This window comes from Nanorana parkeri, unplaced genomic scaffold (genome assembly GCF_000935625.1).
Source record: "Nanorana parkeri isolate BGI_ZX_2015 unplaced genomic scaffold, ASM93562v1 scaffold1273, whole genome shotgun sequence".
NCBI lineage: Eukaryota > Metazoa > Chordata > Amphibia > Anura > Dicroglossidae > Nanorana > Nanorana parkeri.
This window is the reverse complement of record NW_017307541.1, coordinates 200471-222124: the sequence shown is the minus strand read 5'-3', so window position 1 is coordinate 222124 and position 21654 is coordinate 200471. Positions and strand designations below refer to the sequence as shown.

Below are 21654 nucleotides of genomic sequence, written 5' to 3'. Positions count from 1 at the left end.
TTTTTTTTTTTTCCTGTTTATCAGGGCTTGCAGCACTGTTATGGACCCACAGTGCTTTAAAGTATGTTTTCTAGGCTATAGCTACGTGGTATGGGCTTCATGCCTCTATATGATTCTGTTAACCTATGCTGAGTCCTGTGGACCGCTGTGCTGGTATGCCTGTTTATTTTTTATTTTTTTCTCCTCGTTTACATATGCTTTCTGTTTCTATGTATTGTTTTCTCATAAAACTAATAAACTTGATTTGATCAAGACCTTAGGTGAAGGTGAAAAATTGATATCACAATTAGGGATCAATTTCACCGAAAAAGAGCCATTGGTCCACACCCCACCCCAAGAACAGGGGAAATCTCCCATTTCCCCTCTGTGGAAAAAAACCATCAAGAAGGACACTATCTAATCTACAAGTCTCTGGAGAAACCACTGAAAATTGAGCCTTAATTTGCAAATCTTAAATGTTATGAAATATGCTTCTGTTACTCTTTTATAACTAAAATAGCGGAGGGAAGACGCTGCCCGCCATAGTAGGTCATGCGCCCTTGTTTGCTCTAGCTCCAGGGGACAACCCCGGGCCTAGACCAAACTCTCATTCAACTTGGATTGTTTGAGTAAGTTGAAATGGAGGAGGGAGATTCTCTCCTGATTGATTGTTTGTTTTTTGTGTTATATTTTTCCTTGTCCCAAAAATTTTCTCTCTTGGTCTACCAACTGAAAGGCGGGGGGAGAGTGTACAGTCGAAATACAAGTAATTGTACTCTTAATGATGCAAAATGTAGGTACTAAATCACTAACACTAGCCTCACATAAAACCCAGGGCCTGAATAACTTGGTGAAGAGAAGTCATCGATGTGCTACTCCTGCAGGAGACACACTTTTCAGCATCTAGCCCCCCATCCTCCCTCCATAAACACTTCCCGAGGTTTTACTTGGCAAGTGCGAAGGAGAGAAGGGGGTGGCTATATGCTTCTCTGAAAAAGCGGCTTTTATCGCTTTGCTGGAAATCAGAGATCCAGAAGGACGGTATATACTGTTAAAAGGATGCATAGATAAACAGCTATTTACCTTTATATCATACTATGCACCTCATATACCCTTCTTTATCTCCATGTCTAAAGCTCTCTCACCATATTTTGAAGGTATAATCATATGTGCTGGAGACTCCAACATAGCATTGGACTCCACTATTGACAGGACATGTAAAAAACAATCTAAAACCAAACCTGTGATAAAGGTCGGGCTCTTTCTCACTAGAATTTTACGGTCCCATTACTTAATAGATATCTGTAGAGAACAAAACCCCAAAATCAAAGACTACACATACTTTTCATATGCCCACGGGACCTATGCAAGAATTGACCACATATTTGTTAGGTCTAACCTTATTCCGCTAGTAAACTCCTCCCATATTAAGGATATAGTTTGGTCAGACCACTCTATGGTCACAATGTGCATCTCCCACCTACAAGGCTTTAACAAACCGTTCCAATGGAGATTAAACGAGTCACTATTAAGCTCAACACCGCTATGTAATGAGATTAAAGCACATTTAACTAACTATTTTTCAATGAATGTTGCTCCGAATGTGTCCCCAGTCACGGTGTGGGCAGCTCATAAAGCGACCATCCGAGGCATATTCATCGAACAGGCCACTAGATATCTTGAGGCCCCAGTATTATCGTCTGAACACAGACTAATTTTGGAAGCCCCAATTTCTCTCCCAGAAATTAGATTAGCAATTAATATGGCGAAATCCAATTCGGCCCCAGGTCCAGATGGACTACCTATTAACTATTATAAAAAATTTATAGAGATCTTGGCACCTTTCATGGAAGCCTTTTTTAACTCCTTACATTCAGGCGCCCCTCTGGACCTGGATCTGAATAGAGCCTACATAAGTATCATCCCTAAGCCACACAAAGACTCAGGGGAAGTCTCAAACTATAGACCAATCTCTTTGATAAATAACAATATAAAATTCCTATCTAAAATTTACGCTAATAGATTAAATAGCTTCTTAGGCAATTACATTCATCGAGATCAAGTAGGCTTCATTGGGGGAAGACAAGGCCCAGATCAGGTTAGAAGAGCCCTAGACCTAATTGCATTGCTTAACCACCCTTGGGACAACACCCCTCCTCAACAAGGGATGCTGTTATCTATAGACTTGGAAAAAGCATTTGACTCGGTTTCCTGCGAATACCTGTTACAACTTCTTGAATCCTGGGGATTTGGGCCCAAATTTCTCAACTTAGTAAGTGTCCTCTACTCCTCCCCATCAGCCCAGATTCGCCTTCAAGGCTATCTATCACACCCTATCCAAATTCGAAGGGGCACTAGGCAAGGATGCCCCCTTTCGCCATTATTATTCGCCATAGCAATTGAACCTCTGGCAATATTACTTTGCAATAGCCTAGATATTAAAGGGATAAAATGCTCCTTAGAGGAACATAAATGTGCCTTGTTCGCAGACAATATGTTATTTGTAACCTCTCCATTGGTGTCATTACCTAACATTATGGCACTTCTGGAAAAATACGCACAGATATCGGGACTTTGAGTCAATGCCTCCAAGTCAGTAGCATTAAATATCAATCTTTCTGTTGAAACCTGGTCGGGCCTTAAAAATTCGTTCCCATTTAACTGGCACACAGACTTTTTACAATATCTGGGAGTGAAACTCACCCCCCTGTACACCAAATTATATATGGTAAACTTTCCACCATTATATTACGTAAATCTCTTAGGGAAGATATGATTAGATGGACCACATATAACATATCCTGAATAGGGCGAATTTATCCGATTAACCGATTAATCGAACTTAATAATCGGTTAACTAATCGATTTTGAAAATAATCGTTAGCTGCAGCTCTAAATTCATTCAATCAAAATTACTTTATTCCCTAAAATATTGTACCTATTTAGGACACTACCAATCCCGAGTCAACGGACAGAACTCATTAAATTTCAGAAGTCCATCTTTAAATTTATATGGGGGGGAGGGGGGACACCAAGAATTTCTCGAAAAACCCTCTTCAAACCCAGAAACCAGGGGGGCTTAGGGGTACCAAATTTGCTTCTTTATTATCGGGCAGCACAAATTTCACAATTCTCATCTATTTACCTCAAGTCAGTTGTTCCAGACTGGGTCAGGATGGAAGTTAGCTCCCATAAGGGACCCCCTATTGAGGCACTCAAATGGATGAAATTCAAGCAGAGGCCAAAGACCCTGGCGCCAACTTTAATACATTCTTTAGCCTTATGGGTTCAGATCCGAAACAAGGAAGGGATGGCTTCTTCTCACACTCCCCTCGCACCCCTATTTGAAAATGTCAATTTCATGCCAGGATTACAGTCAAAAATATTTAAATGGTGGATAGATAAAGGATTGTATAGAATTGGGGATTTTATCAAACTCCATAAACCAATTACACATCTTTATTGCATAAACACTCTCAAGATGCCTCACTCTGAATATTTTAGATTTAGACAAATTAATCATTTTCTACTCACTCTACATATTCCCGAGGCTGGAGCCCCGCTGTTAACACAATATGAACGGTGGTGCCTAGGGCTAGGCCAAAGGGGAGGCACATCCCTGATCTATGATGCCCAACTAGGATCATTTACAAAAACAGCTTATATGGTGGTTTGGGAGATAGAAATAGGGATACCACTCTCCCTAGAAGAATGGCAACAGTGTTCTAGAAGATCAACTAAGGGATTGTTAAATGTTTCTCTCTTAGAAGCTAATTACAAGGTTTTTTCCCGATGGTATCTTGTGCCAGCAAAATTAGCGAATATGGGCCTAGGCGTCAGTTCGTTATGCTTCAGGGGCTGTAAACAGCAGGGCACTATGCTCCATGTCTGGTGGCAGTGCCCGGGACTACAACCTCTCTGGAATAAGTTGTTTGCCCTGCTTTCTAGGATTCTCTGGATCTATATCCCCAGAGACCCACAGTATATATTACTAAACAAATCAATCCCGGACATCTCTAGAACACAGATCAAACTTATTTCTTTCTTTTTCCTGGTGGCTAAGACATCAATAGCTCGGTCCTGGAAAGCTGAAAAGGTTCCATTCTCTCTGGTGCTGTCTAAAGTGAATTGGATCATGATCCATGAGAAACTATATAGCATCTTGCAGGACAGCTATGCAGAATTTGAAGCAGTATGGGAGCCTTGGTTGATATACCAAGAGATCTCAAATGCACATAGCATTACTCCCGATGCTTTAGCTTAAGCATACCTGCTCTGCTGCTTGGAACCAAAGGAAACCATAATTAATGCTTTAATTTCTATAATATAAAATTATCTTTCTTCTTTTTTCTTCTTTTTTGTACAGTAAAAAGTTTTTCCATAAGTTTTCATATAGCGAAAGTAGCTATACCTATATTGAGAGACCCCGCACCCTCATAGTTAGAAGTGATCGAAAGGGAAGGGTGAACACCTGGAGGTGGATGAGGGTAGGGGCAAAAATGAATGTTAATAACACAACTGGCTTTCCCCCTTTCTTCCCCTTGATGATAGCTTTGATGGTCTATGGAAGGGGTTGGGGGATGCGGGGAAATAATGTTGATGTGAGAAATACTGAATTATCTGGGTTTTTTTTATACATATGTTAAAAACTGGTATTAAATCATGCTATATCTTATGGAAAACCAATAAAAACTTTGAAATATAATAGTGTCAGTACTTTCCTGATGTTAGTCACAGCTGTCCTGCCCCTAGTAAATCCCACTTGAATAGGATGAATGAGAGATGGCATGATAGAGGCAAGTCTGTTCGCTAGAATTTTGAAGAGTATTTTAGAATCAACATTTAATAGTGAAATTGGGCGGTAGGAGTCAGGCAGCTGGGGGTCTTTGTACGGTTTCAATAGAACTTTTATGTAGGCTTCCTTGCCAGTGGGCATGTATGACCCTGTTGACCACATGTGAGTGAACACCTTGTGGAGTGTAGAGGACAGCGGAGTGTTGAGGAATTTATATAATTCTGCCGTGTAACCATCAGGTCCCGGGGCTTTCCCATTACTTAAAGAAGATATAGTTTGTTGTAGTTCCTGTTCTGTTATATCCGCATTCAGAGATTATAGTTGGGATTCAGTTAAGGTGGGGAGGGGGATGGTATCAAAGGGGAAGGTAGTGTGATCCGTCGGGGTTGAATGTGTGGTATACAGTTTATGATAATATGCGTGCAGTAAGGCATTTATTTGTTTTGGGTCAGTGACTCCCTGCCCCTGAGGGTTTTTTTAAACATTGGCTCGGGCGGGGGGTCTGGCGCGGCCGAACTAGATTGGCCAGCAATTTACCACATTTGTTACCCATCTTATGGAACTTCAGCTCCCAAACAGATTTAGTATAGAGCTCGTAGTTGCGTAATAAGGTTTCATATTCCCCCCCTAGCCCTTGCCCAGGAGGTCATGAGTTTGTGTGTGGGGTTGATTTTAAAGTCCGCATAGGCCTGGCGTAGAGCGAGACTGGCTTTGGAATGGGATGCTATCGCTTGTTGACGTTTAGCTCCGACATAGGCAATCAAACGTCCCCTTAAATAGGCTTTACTGGCTTCCCAAAACAATGTAGGGGAAGTGCCCGGTAGGTCATTGTTGGCTGTGTAGTCCTGTCATGCCAGCAGCACTTCCTCCCTAAAGTTGACATCATTCAGAAGATGAGAGGGAAAACGCCATATGCGGGCGTCACCCTTGGGGAGACGCTTATGTAAGTGTATCGCTACAGGAGCATGATCTGATATTACCAGATCATGTATGAGTGCCTGTTGGGTATAGGAAAGCAGGGACTGTGAGCAGAAGAGATAGTCCAGTCTGGCTAGGGAAGCATGTACCTGAGAGCAGTAAGTAGTGCAGATCCCTGCACTACTCGGCGGATTCAGGTGGGCTCACCCAGTGCGGAGAGTGGAGGTGGGGAGGATCTTTGTTGCCGCTTGCTTCCAGAATGGGAGCGTTGATCAAGACCCGCCACATCAGCCGGATCGCGGAACAGTAGGGCGTCTTGTGGCGATGTAAAAGTGTGGCGAGTCCCCTCCATCGATAAACTGTAGCTCCCCAGTGCCGGCAGCACTCATGCAGCCCCAGACCATGACACTCCCACCACCATGCTTGACTGTAGGCAAGACACACTTGTCTTTGTACTCCTCACCTGGTTGCCGCCACACACGCTTGACACCATCTGAACCAAATAAGTTTATCTTGGTCTCATCAGACCACAGGACATGGTGCTTCAGCTGCAGTGCAACAAGAGACTAACAGGCTCCTAGCTTTGCAGATTGAAGCTTTGACTGAAGCACACAAGACCGACCATGCTATGCTTAAAGAAACCATGGACCGGATTACTGCACAGGGATCTCCTAACCCACCAGCAAGGGGGGTAAGCCAGATACGTGCAAGCAGCTGTCTGCAGAAAATGACCCCAGATGACAATGTGGAGACCTATCTGCTGGCGTTTAAATGGACAGCCATCTGAGAAGGCTGGCCTCCAGAACAGTGGGCTGGAATTATTGCGCCCTTTCTCCTGGGAGAAGCACAGAAAGCCTACTTTGACCTGGAAGAGGAGGCTGCTGCGGACTATTCCAAACTGAAAGTGGCCCGGCTAGGGATGACGGCAACAGTAAGGGCCCAGCGTTTCTACAACTGGAGGTTTATGGGAGGAAAAACTCCCAGATGGTTGACCTAATTCATCTGGCTCGGAAGTGGCTCAAACCAGAACCTCAAACTCTTGCACAGATCATAGAAACACTTGTACTTGACCGTTACTTGAGAGAGCTCCCAAATGGCCTCCGTGAGTGGGTCACTCACGAAACCCACTGGACTGTGATAGCATGGTCGCACAAGTGGAACGATATCTGTCTGCCAAAGACTTGGACCGATCTTTCACTAGGTCGTGTGGTAAGATCCAGAGACCAGGAAACCGGAAGAGTGGATTGGAAGCTGACTTCGGATCGGGAGCCCATTTTTCCAAAACAGACTCTAAAAGTCAAAACCCTGGGAAAGAGGACCACCCTAGGAGAAACTCCATAACTTATTTTGAGTGTGGCGCAAAAGGACATGTCGGGGCGAGATGCCCTAATCTTCCTGAGCCAATGCAGTGTGGACTAGGGGAAGATTCCTCAGACTTTTGTGGACTTATCTGTTTAGCAGGCCTGGTGGAAGGGGGACAAACAAGAGACAGTGGCCTTGGTGGACTCCGGCAGTGCCCTGACTCTGGTAGCAAGTAAATTAGTAAAACCTTGTCGGGTTCAGAAGCATAGAACAATGGTGGTACTGTGTATTCATGGGTGTACTGTGCGGTATCCTACTGCCAATATAGAGGTGTTAGTACAGGGCAGTCTTGTAAAAGTTCTTAGCAGTGGCAGTTCCTCGTCTACCATATCCTTTGATAATAGTAAGGCATTTCCCTGACTTCCACACTTATTTTACAACGCCCTGTAATGGTAGAACAAGGTGAACCTGAAGCGGAGCTGGGAAATACTGGTGTCCATGAAATGTTTCCCTTCATTCACCCTGATTGTATATCTCTAAACCAAAAAGAGGTAAAACAAGACGGGAACGCAGGGAGAGCATGCTGAGATTTAATAGGGCCGTCAATTAAGTCCTGTTAAATCAGCGTGGGGAGCAGTCTAGGAGAGGCGGGGCCACGCGACAGACGATGAGGCAGAGGTTGGCCAACCTGAACACGACCCAGAGGCAACTGGTGAAGGTGATGAGGAGGATCAAGATATCCTGGATATTTCTGGTAATAGTTTTGGCCGAGATCAGGCAAGTGATCCCTTGTTGCAGGAAGCCAGGAGTAAAGTTATAGAGGTGAATGGGGTACCAGTGGAAGGTGCAACAGAAAAGGCCTATCCCTATTTTATCCTCAAAAATGATCTAATTTACAGAGTAACCTCCGATGAGGGATAAGAACTCAAACAACTGGTTGTGCTTTCATCTTATACTCGAAAAGTGCTGGATTACTCTCATCTTCTGGGGGGACACTTGGGGGTGGAGAAAACCCAAGAACGGGTGCTTAGGAGGTTCTTTTGGCCTGGGGTATATGGGGGGATTAAAAGGTATTGTGCTTCTTGCCCAGAGTGCCAACTGGCATCTCCAAGACCGAAGTTGAGAGCCCCGCTCATACCTCTCCCCATAGTCAATGTTCCTTTTGAGAGGATTGGCATGGACCTAGTGGGTCCCTTACAGAAAAGAGCTTGAGGGCACCAATACATCCTTGTCATCCTCGACTATGCCACCAGATACCCTGAGGCCATCCCACTAATCAAGGCTAATGCTAAAAATATTGTAAAATAGTTGGTTTAGGTGTTTACACGGATGGTGATACCAAAGACGTTGCTCACTGACCAGGGGACACCATTTGTGTCCCACATTATGAAAGAGCTGCGGCAGCTATTTAATGTACAGACACTGAGAACGTCAGTGTACCACCCCCAGACAGATGGGTTGGTGGAAAGCTTTAACCGTTCCCTAAAGGGGATGTTGAGAAAAGTTGTTAGCAGGGATGGGAAAGATTGGCACTTGCTGCTTCCTTTCCTGTTTGCCTTTCGGGAGATTCCCCAAAGTTCCATGGGCTTCTCCCCATTTGAGCTTTTATATGGCAGGCACCCCAGGGGTATACATGATGTCCTAAAGCACATGTGTCAAACTCAAGGCCCAGGGGCCAAATCGGGCCCACCAGGTCCTTTTCTAGACTTCTACTTTCAGATCTAGGTATTAAGTTATTTCTAAAACCAGTGATGATCGAATGCAGAAGCAATTATGATAAATATTAGATACATTTATATAGTCTTACAGATACCTTTGAGGGCAACCATAAATGTTGATACGCCCACGATTAAATTGAGTTTGACACCCCTGTCCTAAAGGAAACCTGGGAAAAGCAGGGAGTAACCGGGACTAATGTGCTCCAGTATGTCGAAGATATGCGGGTGCGTATCACTCAAATTGCTCCTCTTGTTCGCCAGCATATGGAGCAGGCTCCAAGTATGCAGAAGTCCTACTATGACCAGAGAGCCACAGTGAGACAGTTTGGAAAGGGGGACAGAATAATGGTTCTAGTACCCACCACAGAAAGTAAACTTCTAGCACAGTGGTAGGGACCCTATGAGGTTTTGGAAAAAGTGTGCCCAGAAAATTATAAAGTTAGTCAGCCAGGATGCCGAAAGAAGGAGGCTGTGTTTCACATAAACCTTCTTAAGCCATGGAGGACTAGAGAGGCCTGCACGGCCACAGTGGGTGACACAAAGCCTGATCTGCAGTCTCGAAGACCTTCAGTGACAATCTCTCCAGACCTGACACCTGAGCAAATAGAGGAGACTAGACGCTTGGTTGAGAAGAATAGAGATGTCTTCTCCCCCAACCCTGGACAAACCCCGATATTACCCATGATATTGTTACAGAACCAGGGGTTACCGTAAGGGTAAAATCATATCACATTCCGGAGGCAAAACGGGAAGCTGTAAGGGCTGAAGTCAAGAAAATGCTTGAGCTTGGCTTGATAGAGGAGTCTCACAGCCAGTGGTCCAGCCCGATTGTTCTAGTGCCTAAACCTGATGGGTCCATCAGGTTCTGTAATGACTTCAGGAAGTTAAACGAGGTGTCTAAATTTGACGCCTATCCCATGCCTAGGGTGCATGAACTAGTAGAGCGACTAGGCAAAGACAAGTTTTTCACTACTTTAACGCTCTACAATGTCCTCCACCACCACCACCCACTAACTCACTGCCCAAGACATTGCCATTAATTTCAAAAACAAAATAGATACAATTCGGGATCAGATCGCCACTGTGCAGTCACCTTCCCCTATTCATGTTCCAGACCCTCCATCACACTTGTTACTTTCTTCTTTTGACCCCGTCACCACAGAGGAGGTGACAAAGCTTCTCTCCGACATCCACCTCACCACTTGCCCCCTGGACCCTGTTCTCTCAGCACTACTTCGGTCACCCTCTTGCTCTATCCTACACTCTTACTCACATTTTCAATCTCTCCCCATCTACTGGCATCTTTCCCTCCCCTCTGAAGCATGCCCTGTTCACCCCAATACCCAAAAAACCCTCAACGGACCCTACCGACCTCAGCAATCTCAGACCAATCTCCTTACTCCCATTCACCTCCAAACTCCTAGAACGCCTTATCTACAGCCGCCTGTCGCCACCTTGCTGATAACAACCTTCTCGACCCCTTACAATCTGGCTTTCGCCCTCTACACTCCACTGAAACCGCCCTCCTAAAACTCACTAATGACTTACAAACAGCTAAAAACAATGACCACTATTCTCTACTCTTGCTATTAGACCTTTCTGCTGATTGACACTTTTGACCACCTGCTCCTCCTCAAAAAACTCCAGTCACTTGGGCTACAAGACTCTGCTCTCTCGTGGTTCTCCTCCTACCCATCTATATCTAAGCTCTCCTTTAGTGTCACCTACAACTCTAACTCCTCCCCTCCTCTTCCTCTAGGGGTCCCCCGAGGCTCTGTCCTTGGGCCCCTTCTCTTCTCTATCTACACCTCCTCCCTTGGTCAATTAATAACCTCCCATGGCTTCCAATACCATCTCTATGCCGATGACACTCAAATATATATTTCTACTCCACAACTTACTCCCTCAGTGTCCTTGCGTGTCACTAATCTACTAACTGACATATCCGTCTGGATGTCGCAACACTTCTTAAAACTCAACCTTCTCAACCTTTCAAAAACTGAGCTCATGATATTTCCTCCCGCACGAGCACCTTCCCCCAACTTTTCCCTTGAGATTGTTAACACAACTATCCAACCCTCCTCCCATGCCAAGGTCCTAGGTGACAGCCTCGACTCGGACCTCACCTTTCTTCCCCACATCCAATCACTATCCAGATCCTGCCGCCTTTACCTTTGTAACATCTCCAAAATACGCCCCTTCCTCACCAAAGAAATGACTCATCCACTCACTTATTATATCTGGTCTTGACTATTGCAACTCCCTCCTCATTGGCCTTCCACTACACAGGCTATCCCCCCTTCAGTTTATCATGAATGCAGCTGCCAGACTCATTCACCTAATGAACTGTTCAACGTCTGCAGCCCCCCTCTGTCAATCCCTACACTGGCTTCCACTCGCCCAAAGGATAAAATTCAAAATATTCAAAATCACTTACAAAGCCATCCACAACTCTGCCCCCGGCTATATCTCAAACCTTGTCTCAAAGTATCACCCTAACCGTCCGCTTTGCTCTTCCCAAGACCTCCTGCTTACTAGAAATCAAAAATTAAGAGATCTCGCTGCACTCACTTACCGAAAAGAAAAGACCCGTGTGGCACTTACCGAAAAGAAAAGACCCGTGTGGCTGGGTGGGTGCTTGTAGTGACCACAGATGGCACCATGAGAAGATCAGTAAAGGAAATAACGTTTTCTGGAACTCTTTACCCCAACCTGTCTGTCTGTCTCCCACCTTGACTGCCTTTAGGCATTCCCTAAAGACTCATCTCTTTAGGGAAGCCTATGCCACATCAACCTAACTGCTCAACCATCATGTTCACAAACAATCACAAACAATTCATCCCCACGCATCTATCTCCTCATGTATCACCTTCCCCTCCCTTTTAGATTCTAAACCCTCATAGGCAGGGCCCTCCTTAACATCTTGTCTTGAATTGTATTGTGATTGTAATGTCTTCCTTATATTGTAAGGCGCTGCACAAACTGTTGGCGCTATATAAATCTTGTATTATAATAATAATAATAATAAATACTTTAGACCTAACAAAAGGTTATTGGCAGATCCCATTAACAAAGCCTGCCTGGGAGAAGACAGCCTTTGCCACACCTGATGGCCTGTTTCAGTACAGGATAATGCCTTTTGGCCTCCATGGAGCCCCAGCCACTTTCCAAAGATTGATGGATAAACTGCTCAGGCCCCACACCAAATATGCGGCCGCATACTTGGATGACATGATCATTCATAGCCCAAACTGGGAAAGCCATCTGGACAAAGTGCAGGCAGTGTTGGACACTTTTAGAAGAGCTGGACTGACACCCAACCCCTCTAAATGTGCCTTGGGTTTAGCTGAGGCTCGATACTTGGGTTATCTGGTTGGCAGAGGACATGTTAAACCGCAAACGAACAAGGTAGGAGCTATACAGAGCTGGCCCAAACCACCAATTAAAAAATAGGTCAGGGCCTTTTTGGGAATTGTAGGCTACTATCAGAGGTTTATTTCTCACTTCTCTGCAAGGGCCGCTCCGCTCACTGACCTTATTAAAGCCAGAAGTCCGGACACGGTGAAGTGGAACAGCGAGGCTGAGAAAGCCTTTGCTGGTCTGCGGGCAGCGCTTTGTGCCCAACCTGTGCTTGTGACTCTCAACTTTAGGAAGGAGTTCTTTCTCCAGACCGATGCCTCAGGAGGTGGGTTTGGGTGCAGTTTTGTCCCAAAATGTGGGTGACGAGGAACACCCTGTTCTGTATTTGAGTCGGAAGTTGTTACCTCAAGAACAACGCTATGCCACAGTGGAAAAAGAGTGTTTGGCGATTAAGTGGGCAGTAGAAAAACTCAGCTATTATTTGTTGGGCAGGCGATTTACCCTCGTCGCGAACCATGCTCCGTTAAAATGGATGCACACCAACAAGGACAAGAACGCTAGGGTCACAAGATGGTTTTTGTCCTTGCAAACCTTTTACTTTAGTGGTGCACCATAGGACAGGCCTCCTTCACAGTAATGCGGATGCTCTGTCCCGGGTGGGGGGGGGGGGGGGGGGGGGGGGGGGGGGTGAGGATATGTGACAGGGTATATGACTCTGTGTATGTCAGTGAAAGATTGAAAAGGGCAACTTTCCCTAGGTAAGATGGATTCAAGCCTTGCCCCAACAGGTACACCTCCTCTCCCTATTAATTAGCCTACACCTGATAGTGACTGGGGGGGAGAGAGAGAGAGAGAGAGCGCGATCGAGGGGAGAGCAATCGGGGGGAGAGCGAGCCGAGAGAGAGAGAGATCCATGCTGAACTGGATGGATGCATGCACAGACTGGAGAGCGCCTGAATACCTGTGGGCTAAGGTCTGGCTAAGAATTGTATGTTAAGACTGTTTCTTTATGCTTCTTTTTGGTACTGGAAGCTGCAATAGCCGCTCCAGTAGGAAGTAGTGAGGGAAACTACTGTTAGACTCCTAAGGTGGAGTAGGCCTTTTTATTTTGTGTTACTGCTGCCGAAAGCTGTTTTGTTGAATAGGGAGAGAGAGCCCTATTGGAAGAGACTGTTTATGATTATTCACAATAAATCTGCATATACTGCAAACTACTGAGTACAGACCAGTGACCTTCTTACAAAATATATGGAAAAGCTAAAGAAAACCTATTTGGTCATAACTAAAAAAAAACAATAAATTAAAACCAATAAAAACTAAAGTTTTTTTCGGCTTATATTTCTACACTTCTGGTCACAATAAGATCAAATTCATACAAACAATATAAAGTCTTAATAAAAGTAATTATCATGACGTTATTTACTCACATGTGATTTGATCTTCTCCCTCTACTGGTTTTCTTTCTTACTACAGGGGTTCCAAAATGCTCAGGATTGGTAAGAGGAAGCTGATCGAGTGTCTGAAAGGAAAATACACAAGTTGCCACTCTTTAATAATTAATATACATAACTTACTTTTTTTATTTAACTTTTCAATGGGACCTGTGCAGCTTTTTTTTTACCTCCCAAAGCAAATGCTGATCCCTGAGCAAGCACCTCCAGGTTGCACATAATCTTAGATAATTTGTTCACCCTAGAATGCCCAAAATATGAGGATCAAATAATCAGAGTCAATTAAAATATACAGTATCTCACAGAAGTGAGTACACCCCTCACATTTTTGTAAATATATTTATACATTTCATGTGACGACACTGAAGAAATGACACGTTGCTACTATGTAAAGTAGGAAAGTAGGTAGTGTACAGCTTGTATATCAGTGTACATTTGCTGTCCCCTCAAAATAACTCAACACACAGCCATTAATGTCTAAACCACTGGCAACAAAAGTGAGTACACCCCTAAGTGAAAATGTTCAAATTGGGACCAAAGTGTCAATATTTTGTGTGGCCACCATTTTCCAGCACTGCCTTAACCCTCTTGGGCATGGAGTTTACCAGAGCTTCACAGGTTGCCACTGGAGTCCTCTTCCACTCCTCCATGACAACATCACGGAGCTGGTGGATGTTGAGACCTTGCGCTCCTCCACCTTCCGTTTGAGGATGCCCCACAGATGTTCTATAGGGTTTAGGTCTGGAGACATGCTTGGCGGTCCATCACCTTTACCCTCAGCTTCTTTTAGAAAGGCAGTGGTCGTCTTGGAGGTGTGTTTGGGGTCGCTATGTTGGAATACTGCCCTGCGGCCCAGTCTGCGAAGGGAGGGGACCATGCTGTGCTTCAGTATGTCACAGTACATGTTGGCATTCATGGTTCCCTCAATGAACTGTAGCTCCCCAGTGCCAGCAGCACTCATGCAGCCCCAGACCATGACACTCTCACCACCATGCTTGACTGTAGGCAAGACACACTTGTCTTTGTACTCCTCACCTGGTTGTTGCCACACATGCTTGACACCATCTGAACCACATAAGTTTATCTTGGTCTCATCAGACCACAGGACATGGTTCCAGTAATCCATGTCCTTAGTCTGCTTGTCTTCAGCAAACTGTTTGCGGGCTTTCTTGTGCATCATCTTTAGAAGAGGCTTCCTTCTGGGACGACAGCCATGCAGACCAATTTGATGCAGTGTGCGGCATATGGTCTGAGCACTGACAGGCTGACCCTCCGCCCCTTCAACCTCTGCAGCAATGCTGGCTGCACTCATACGTCTATTTCCCAAAGACAACCTCTGGATGTGACACTGAGCACGTGCACTCAACTTCTTTGGACGACCATGGCGAGGCCTGTCCTGAGTGGAACCTGTCCTGTTAAACCGCTGTAAGGTCCTGGCCACCGTGCTGCAGCTCAGTTTCAGGGTCTTGGCAATCTTCTTATAGCCTAGGCCATCTTTATGTAGAGCAACAATTCTTTTTTTCAGATCCTCAGAGTTCTTTGCCATGAGGTGCCATGTTGAACGTCCAGTGACCAGTATGAGAGAGTGAGAGCGATACCAAATTTAACACACCTGCTCCACATTCACACCTGAGACCTTGTAACACTAACGAGTCACATGACACCGGGGAGGGAAAATGGCTAATTGGGCCCAATTTGGACATTTTCACTTAGGGGTGTACTCACTTTTGTTTCCAGCGGTTTAGACATTAATAGTTGTGTGTTGAGTTTTTTTGAGGGGACAGCAAATGTACACTGATATACAAGCTGTACACTCACTACTTTACATTGTAGCACAGTGTAATTTCTTCAGTGTCGTCACATAAAATTATATAATAAAATATTTACAACAATGTGAGGGGTTTACCCACTTCTGTGAGATACTGAGCTGCTTACTTTTGTGTGAGATGCATGGAAAATGCTCAAGATAGTAAAATGGTCTGTATTTGAAAGACTAGTACTGTAAAATGTAGAATTGACTCTTAGGAGTTTTCTTTCTTTTTTACATGCTTTACCCGACTAGAGAATAATGTCAGGCACATAAGTGTTGCACACAAAAATTATAATAGTCAACATAAAAAACAAATGTTATTAGCATGGATTAGCCTTTCTATTGAATGTTAAACCTTTGAAAAAAATATGCCACAATATCTAAAATTGTAGGGAAATAGATACATTGATTTTTAACTAAATTGTATAGCACTACCTACTGTGTTACTCCAGCAAATTCATTAGACGATGAGTGAGTGTGTAAAGAACTTTGATAAAGTGGTTTATTGTGACCAGCAATTTAGTGGTGTGCAACCCACATTTTGTTCGGCTATGGCCAGCTAAAACAGTAGGTGGTATAAAAAATATTCAACCACACCCAAAAAGTGCATCAAGAAAACAAAACATTAAAATAATGAGTGCCTAAGATACAGACAACACACAAAAAGGAAATAAAAAAGATTATAAGATCAACAAGACCAATAAGAATATTTGGGGAATGTAGACAATCTGGATGGAGATCGAGGCACTGAGAAAAAGGAATGGTAAATTAAAATGTATGGTTTTATGGTCACCTTGCTTCAGATTTTGCTTTGCTTATTTATGTTTAGTTCTCTACTAAATTTTGAACCATCCTACCTTTCTGATTTTCGAACACACATGTTTTGTTTTGTTTTTTGAATTTTCTTTCTCTGCCTCTCATCCTCAAACTATCCATATTATCCACATGTCTTGCCTAAATGTATTGCTGCTTTCATTGTTATTATAATCTTTTATTTTCTCTATACCCTTTATTTACTGTTTGTATCCTATGAGTGGGTCATTGTTCTATTATTGTTATAAATTATGCATTTTTTGAGTGTAGTTGATTTAGGGCTGGCATCCAATATACATATTGGCTACAACCAGTGATGTAATTATAGCCTTAGAACCCCACACAGCTGCTACTATACCTGGGGGTTGTTGAGGCACATAAAACATAGAAAATTTGTGTGAATGTAGAGATTACACAAATCCAGTAATACAGTGGGGGACAAATTTGTTAGTGCCCTTCCACAAAAAAAGAAAAACCCACCATTGTCTATTAAATAACTTGAAACTGCCAAAAAATGTTGGCATGTATCACTGTTTATTTAATATTTAACAAAAATCAGTGTGGTGCATACAATGATACCATACAGTAGGGTGACTATTTCTTCATTTAAATAGGCTGATTGACTAATTACAAGATTGAAGATGTGTTATACTAATTACAGGAAACAGTGACTTTGAATTATCACTATTGTGCCGCCCCAATGGGGCATAGCAGTTTTATTTAGATAAGGATTTATATAGATTGTTTTCTTTATACCATTTTCCTATGGATATTCTATATTTAGTTATATGCTGCCATCTAGTGGCCTTTTGTGATAATACACCTGTTTTTCCTGTATTCCTTTCCTGGTCTATGACACATCTCCTGTGTGTAATGCGCCACCCTTCTTGTTGGTCAGTACTTCCTGTGTCATGGCCACAGCCAACAGGCCACGTGTATTCTGCACAGTACGCTACCAAAGCATCATCTTTTGACCGCATAATTCTGAAACCATTCATTCTGCTGTTTCCTGTCATCTGCTGTAACCCTGATGTTCAGAATAAAGCAACCCTTTTTGGATGAAACGGTATTGGTGAGTTCAGCTATCTGACAATGATTGTCCTCAGTGATTGAATCTGCTTATACAGGCCAGGCATAGAGGTCTCAGCAAGGGATAAGTCACTAGCACAACAATCGGAGTCAGCATAACTATGATCCTTATACTTATATTTTTCTTCTGGGAGTACCAACAGATTTGTATAGGCTTTTTTAGAATAGCTTTATCAAATAAGTGATAATTGAGCTCTTCACGCTTTTTTGCTTTACTTTATGACATACCAAAGGCATGCAGGTATATATGAAATAGCTGCTTTTAATGCAATCACTTTTCAGGAGGAATGCAGCATTGTTTTAATGAGCTGTAAAGGTATCAACAAATGTGTCTATGACTGTATATCATGTTGCTGTATTATAGGGGTTGTAAAATTTGTCGTTTACAAATTGAGAAGTTTCCAGTCTAGGAGAACTGACATCAGACACACAGGAGGTGCCTTTGGGTTCTCCGGCCTTACTACACACTACCCTCCCTGGCTTTCCTTCCTCCCCTTCGAGTTTTTTTTTTTTTTTAACTTCAGAGCTTTTAGTCATAGCCACTGCAATATTAACCCTGTATGCCTGATAAATATAACCAGGGGCTGCAAAAAACAGTGTCTCCTAAGTTATAAACTCATAAAACAGCTGTGACCTGAATGTAAAAAACAGCAACAGTTTAAGAAATTGTATTAAGGTGATAGAATAGTTGTTTGTGATAGCACTAACACTTAATAAAAAGAAATCATAAATATTATTGCTATTAATATTATTGTTGTCCAACTTGACACTGCCATGTACCAGAGAGAGAGAGAGGCTGCATGGGGGCTCTATTAACATGTTGTTTTGGGGCCCCATGATCTAGCTAGACCCCATAAAATTAAGTCATCAGTCTACATAGCGTGTAAAGATGGTACATATTTGACCCAAATTACGTAAAGCTGGTATTACTATAAATGTGTGACTATATCAACAACCTCTGTGATAACTTCTTCACACACTGTACTGATATACTCCAGAATGCAATGAGCCCTGGAACAAAATGGTGGATGGTGCCACAGTATACAATACAGAGGATATGTTGTTCGCACACCATTCTGCTTCAAAATATCATTTTTTACCGTGTCAGAATATCCTATCTTCTGAATCTCACAGGGTCCCTATGTCGCGCAAAGTGTCCACTTTACATAGTATTTGAGGTTAAATAAAGACACAGGTCCATCAAGTCCAACCTTTGTGTGTATGTGTGATTGTGCATTTGTATATGTGTACACCAGTCCCTTTTCCGTCCTTGTTTTTAAGTGTACCTGTACCCCTGTATGTTACGGTCTCCGAAGAAGATATCTGAATGCTTTTTGAATGATTCAATACTCTTAGCTGATACCACTTCTTGTGGCAGCGAATTCCAGACTTTAACCAATCTCACTGTAAAAAAAGGCCATCCGCCCTTTGTAGTTAAATCTTTTCACCTTACCAGTTTTAGGTGGTGGTCTCTAGTCTATGTTACGGAGTTTACTGTAAAACGTTTATTGCTTATGTTACCATCACCACTAAACATTTTCAAAATAATGTCCCCTCGTAATTGCCTCACTTCCAGCGTGAACAAGTTTAAGTTTAATAACCTTGTCTCATAGCTTAGGTCCACCAGCCCCTTAATTAGTTTAGTTGCCCTCCTCTCAAGGACATCTTTTCTGTGGACTGGTGACCAAAACTGGACCGCATACTCCAGATGAGGCTGATCAAGTGATCTGTAAAAGTTGCAAAATGATTTTTGTCTCTACAGTACATTCGATTTTCAATACAAGACAGTACTCTGCTCGCTTTGCTTGCTGCAGCCTGGCATTTCAAACTATTATTCAATCTGTGGTCTACTATGATCCCCATATCTTTTTCAATTTTTGACTTCCCCAGTGGAGTACCCAATAATGTGTATTCTTCTTGCCTGTTTTTAACCCCAAAATGCATTACTTTACATTTTTCAACATTAAACCTTATCTACCATATGTTTGCCCACTCCCCTATTTTATCCAAATCCTCCTATAATGTTTTAGTGTCTAAATCAGTGTCTATTACCCTCCCAATTTTAGTATCATCAGCAAACACAAAAGCATGGCTGTTAATACTTTCCCTGATATCATTAACAAACAGATTAAACAGTATGGGGCCTAGCACAGAACCCTGGGGCACGCCACTCTCCAACATAGACACATCTAAAAAATAGGCATTTATCAATACTCTCTGGACACGTTCCTGTAGCCAGTTCTCTATCCATGTTGTGACGGACCTAGGGCTGCAAAGAGTCATTGCTCCGGAGAACTTTGTGTGTTGTGTGTATTTTACAGTTTACTATGTTATCTGGGGAGAGCCGGTCACTATGTGACTTGATGAAAACCATTGTTCCAAAGGCAGCAGGTGGGCTGGAGGGGCCATTGTTAGAGTGATGAGATGAAGCTCCTCTCTAAGTAAGACAATACAATGCGGCACCTAGCTGTCTGGGGGAGGAAACTCTTCCATGTAACCATGAACTCTTATCTATTCCTGTCAGATATAAATTCTGTGTGCTCGGCCTCAATAAAGCAGTTGTTGTTTCACTCCAAAGTCAGTCCTGTCTGATTCTTGGAGTAAGCCTTCCATGCCATAGTCACCGCTTCTGGTTCCAGCACCCAGGGAACAGGCTGAAGACGGAGATATCCAGTCGGGGTATCAGGGAGTCCATCACACATGTACACACCATTTTATCTATGCCCATAGGTCTCAGCTTGTGTACTAAGCGTTTATGTGGTACCGTGTCAAAAGCTTTGGCAAAATCCAGATATAGAACATCCTTCGGTTTCCCTCTATCCAGATCTCTACTTACTTCTCTGTAGAATGTCAGTAGGTTGGTCTGACAAGAACGATCCCTTCTAAACCCATGCCGATTATCATTTATTACACCATTACCGTGGATAAAATCCACGAAATAATCCTTTATCATCCCCTCAAATAGTTTGCATACTATTATGTAATGTATTCTTAAAACAGTCCCACTTCTTATTAGTGTTCTGTTCTAGAAATAAGATGCCCCATTTAGTGTCATGTACTAGGCGAAACAGCTTATCAAAGTTTGCCTCTCTGAAGTTTAATATTCTTGTCAAACCAACACACTTCACTGTTCTGTACCCAACGTTAAAAGTAATCATCCTATGATCACTATTGCCCAATGTATCCCTAATCGCTATGTCTACAACCATGTCCGCATTATTGGAGCATGTGTCGATGTGCACCATGACAGCTGGGTCATATCCAGTAACCTGTCCATTTGTTCCTTGATGTGTCGAACACGAGCCCCAGGTAAGTAACGGGCTGTTTGACGCCCACGGTCCCGATGGCAGATTACCCTGTCTGTCCGTCTGATAATAGAATCCCCTACCACCAAGATCTGTCTTTCCTGACCCTCCATCCTTACTGGAGCAGTCACTCCCCCTGCAGATAGAGGAGGCTTCCTGCTTCAGCAATGTCACCCCTGAACTAATATCCCTAACATCCTGCAACCTGGCATATTTATTGGGGTGTATCAGTTCAAGACTGACCTCTCTCGCACTGTTCCCTTTACTCCTCCCTCTAACGGTAACCCAGCTACCCACCTCAAGATCCTGCTTCTCCAAACCCCCTCCTTATCTATGCCACCTCCACCAGAGCCTGGTGCGTCACGTCCAGACTCCTTTCCGTGTTGGTTATGCTCCGTAGTGTTGCCAGTTTGTTGTTTAGATCCAGAATCTGGTCTTCCAAACGAACAACCAGCTCACATCTGGTGCAACAGTATTCACCCTCGAATGCATGTTCAAGAAACGCATACATTGCACACGATGTGCACTGGGTAGCATAACCATGGCAGACATAAAAAAATAATAATTGGTTATTTATTTTATGCCCGAGCAGTTTTAAACTAATACCTAGGAGTTATTATACTAATACCCAGGAACTATTATACTAATACCCAGGAGTTACTACACTAATGCTCAGCAGTTTATACACTTGCAGTTAATACACAATGCCCAGCTGATAAATTGATTAACGCCCAGCCAACAGTACAATTAATACTCAGCAGATAATACAATTAGTGCCCAGCAGATAATACAACTAGTGCCCAGCTGATAATATGATTAATGTCCAGCCAACAGTACAAATAATACCCAGCTGATAATATTAAGTGAGGTCAATGCTAATGTTGGCCTAAGGGCCCAGCTCACAGTCGTATAGATCCTATTTAGGTCTGCATCCATCCTGCGATCCATGGCATCTTTAAATGCCACCAAATTGTCCAAAAGGAAGGGACATATGACAAGCCAACCGTTGGAGTGCTGCATCCACCGCTGGAGGTGAATCCTAAAGTGCTGCGTCAGCCAAACTTAATTGGTACAACTTTGAAAACCTGTTGTGGAACTGTAATTTCCTGTCTGG

At 43.3% G+C, this 21654-nt stretch overlaps 1 protein-coding gene across 1 annotated transcript in view; it reads right to left on the bottom strand.

Annotated features, from left to right (window-relative positions):
* Positions 1-21654, bottom strand: part of LOC108797422 (AT-rich interactive domain-containing protein 4B-like) — a 239620-nt gene that overhangs the window by 97566 nt on the left and 120400 nt on the right. The window contains exon 6 of the mRNA XM_018569011.1: positions 13500-13591. Coding sequence (XP_018424513.1) covers positions 13500-13591 — 92 coding nt within the window. The remainder of the gene's footprint in view (positions 1-13499; positions 13592-21654) is intronic.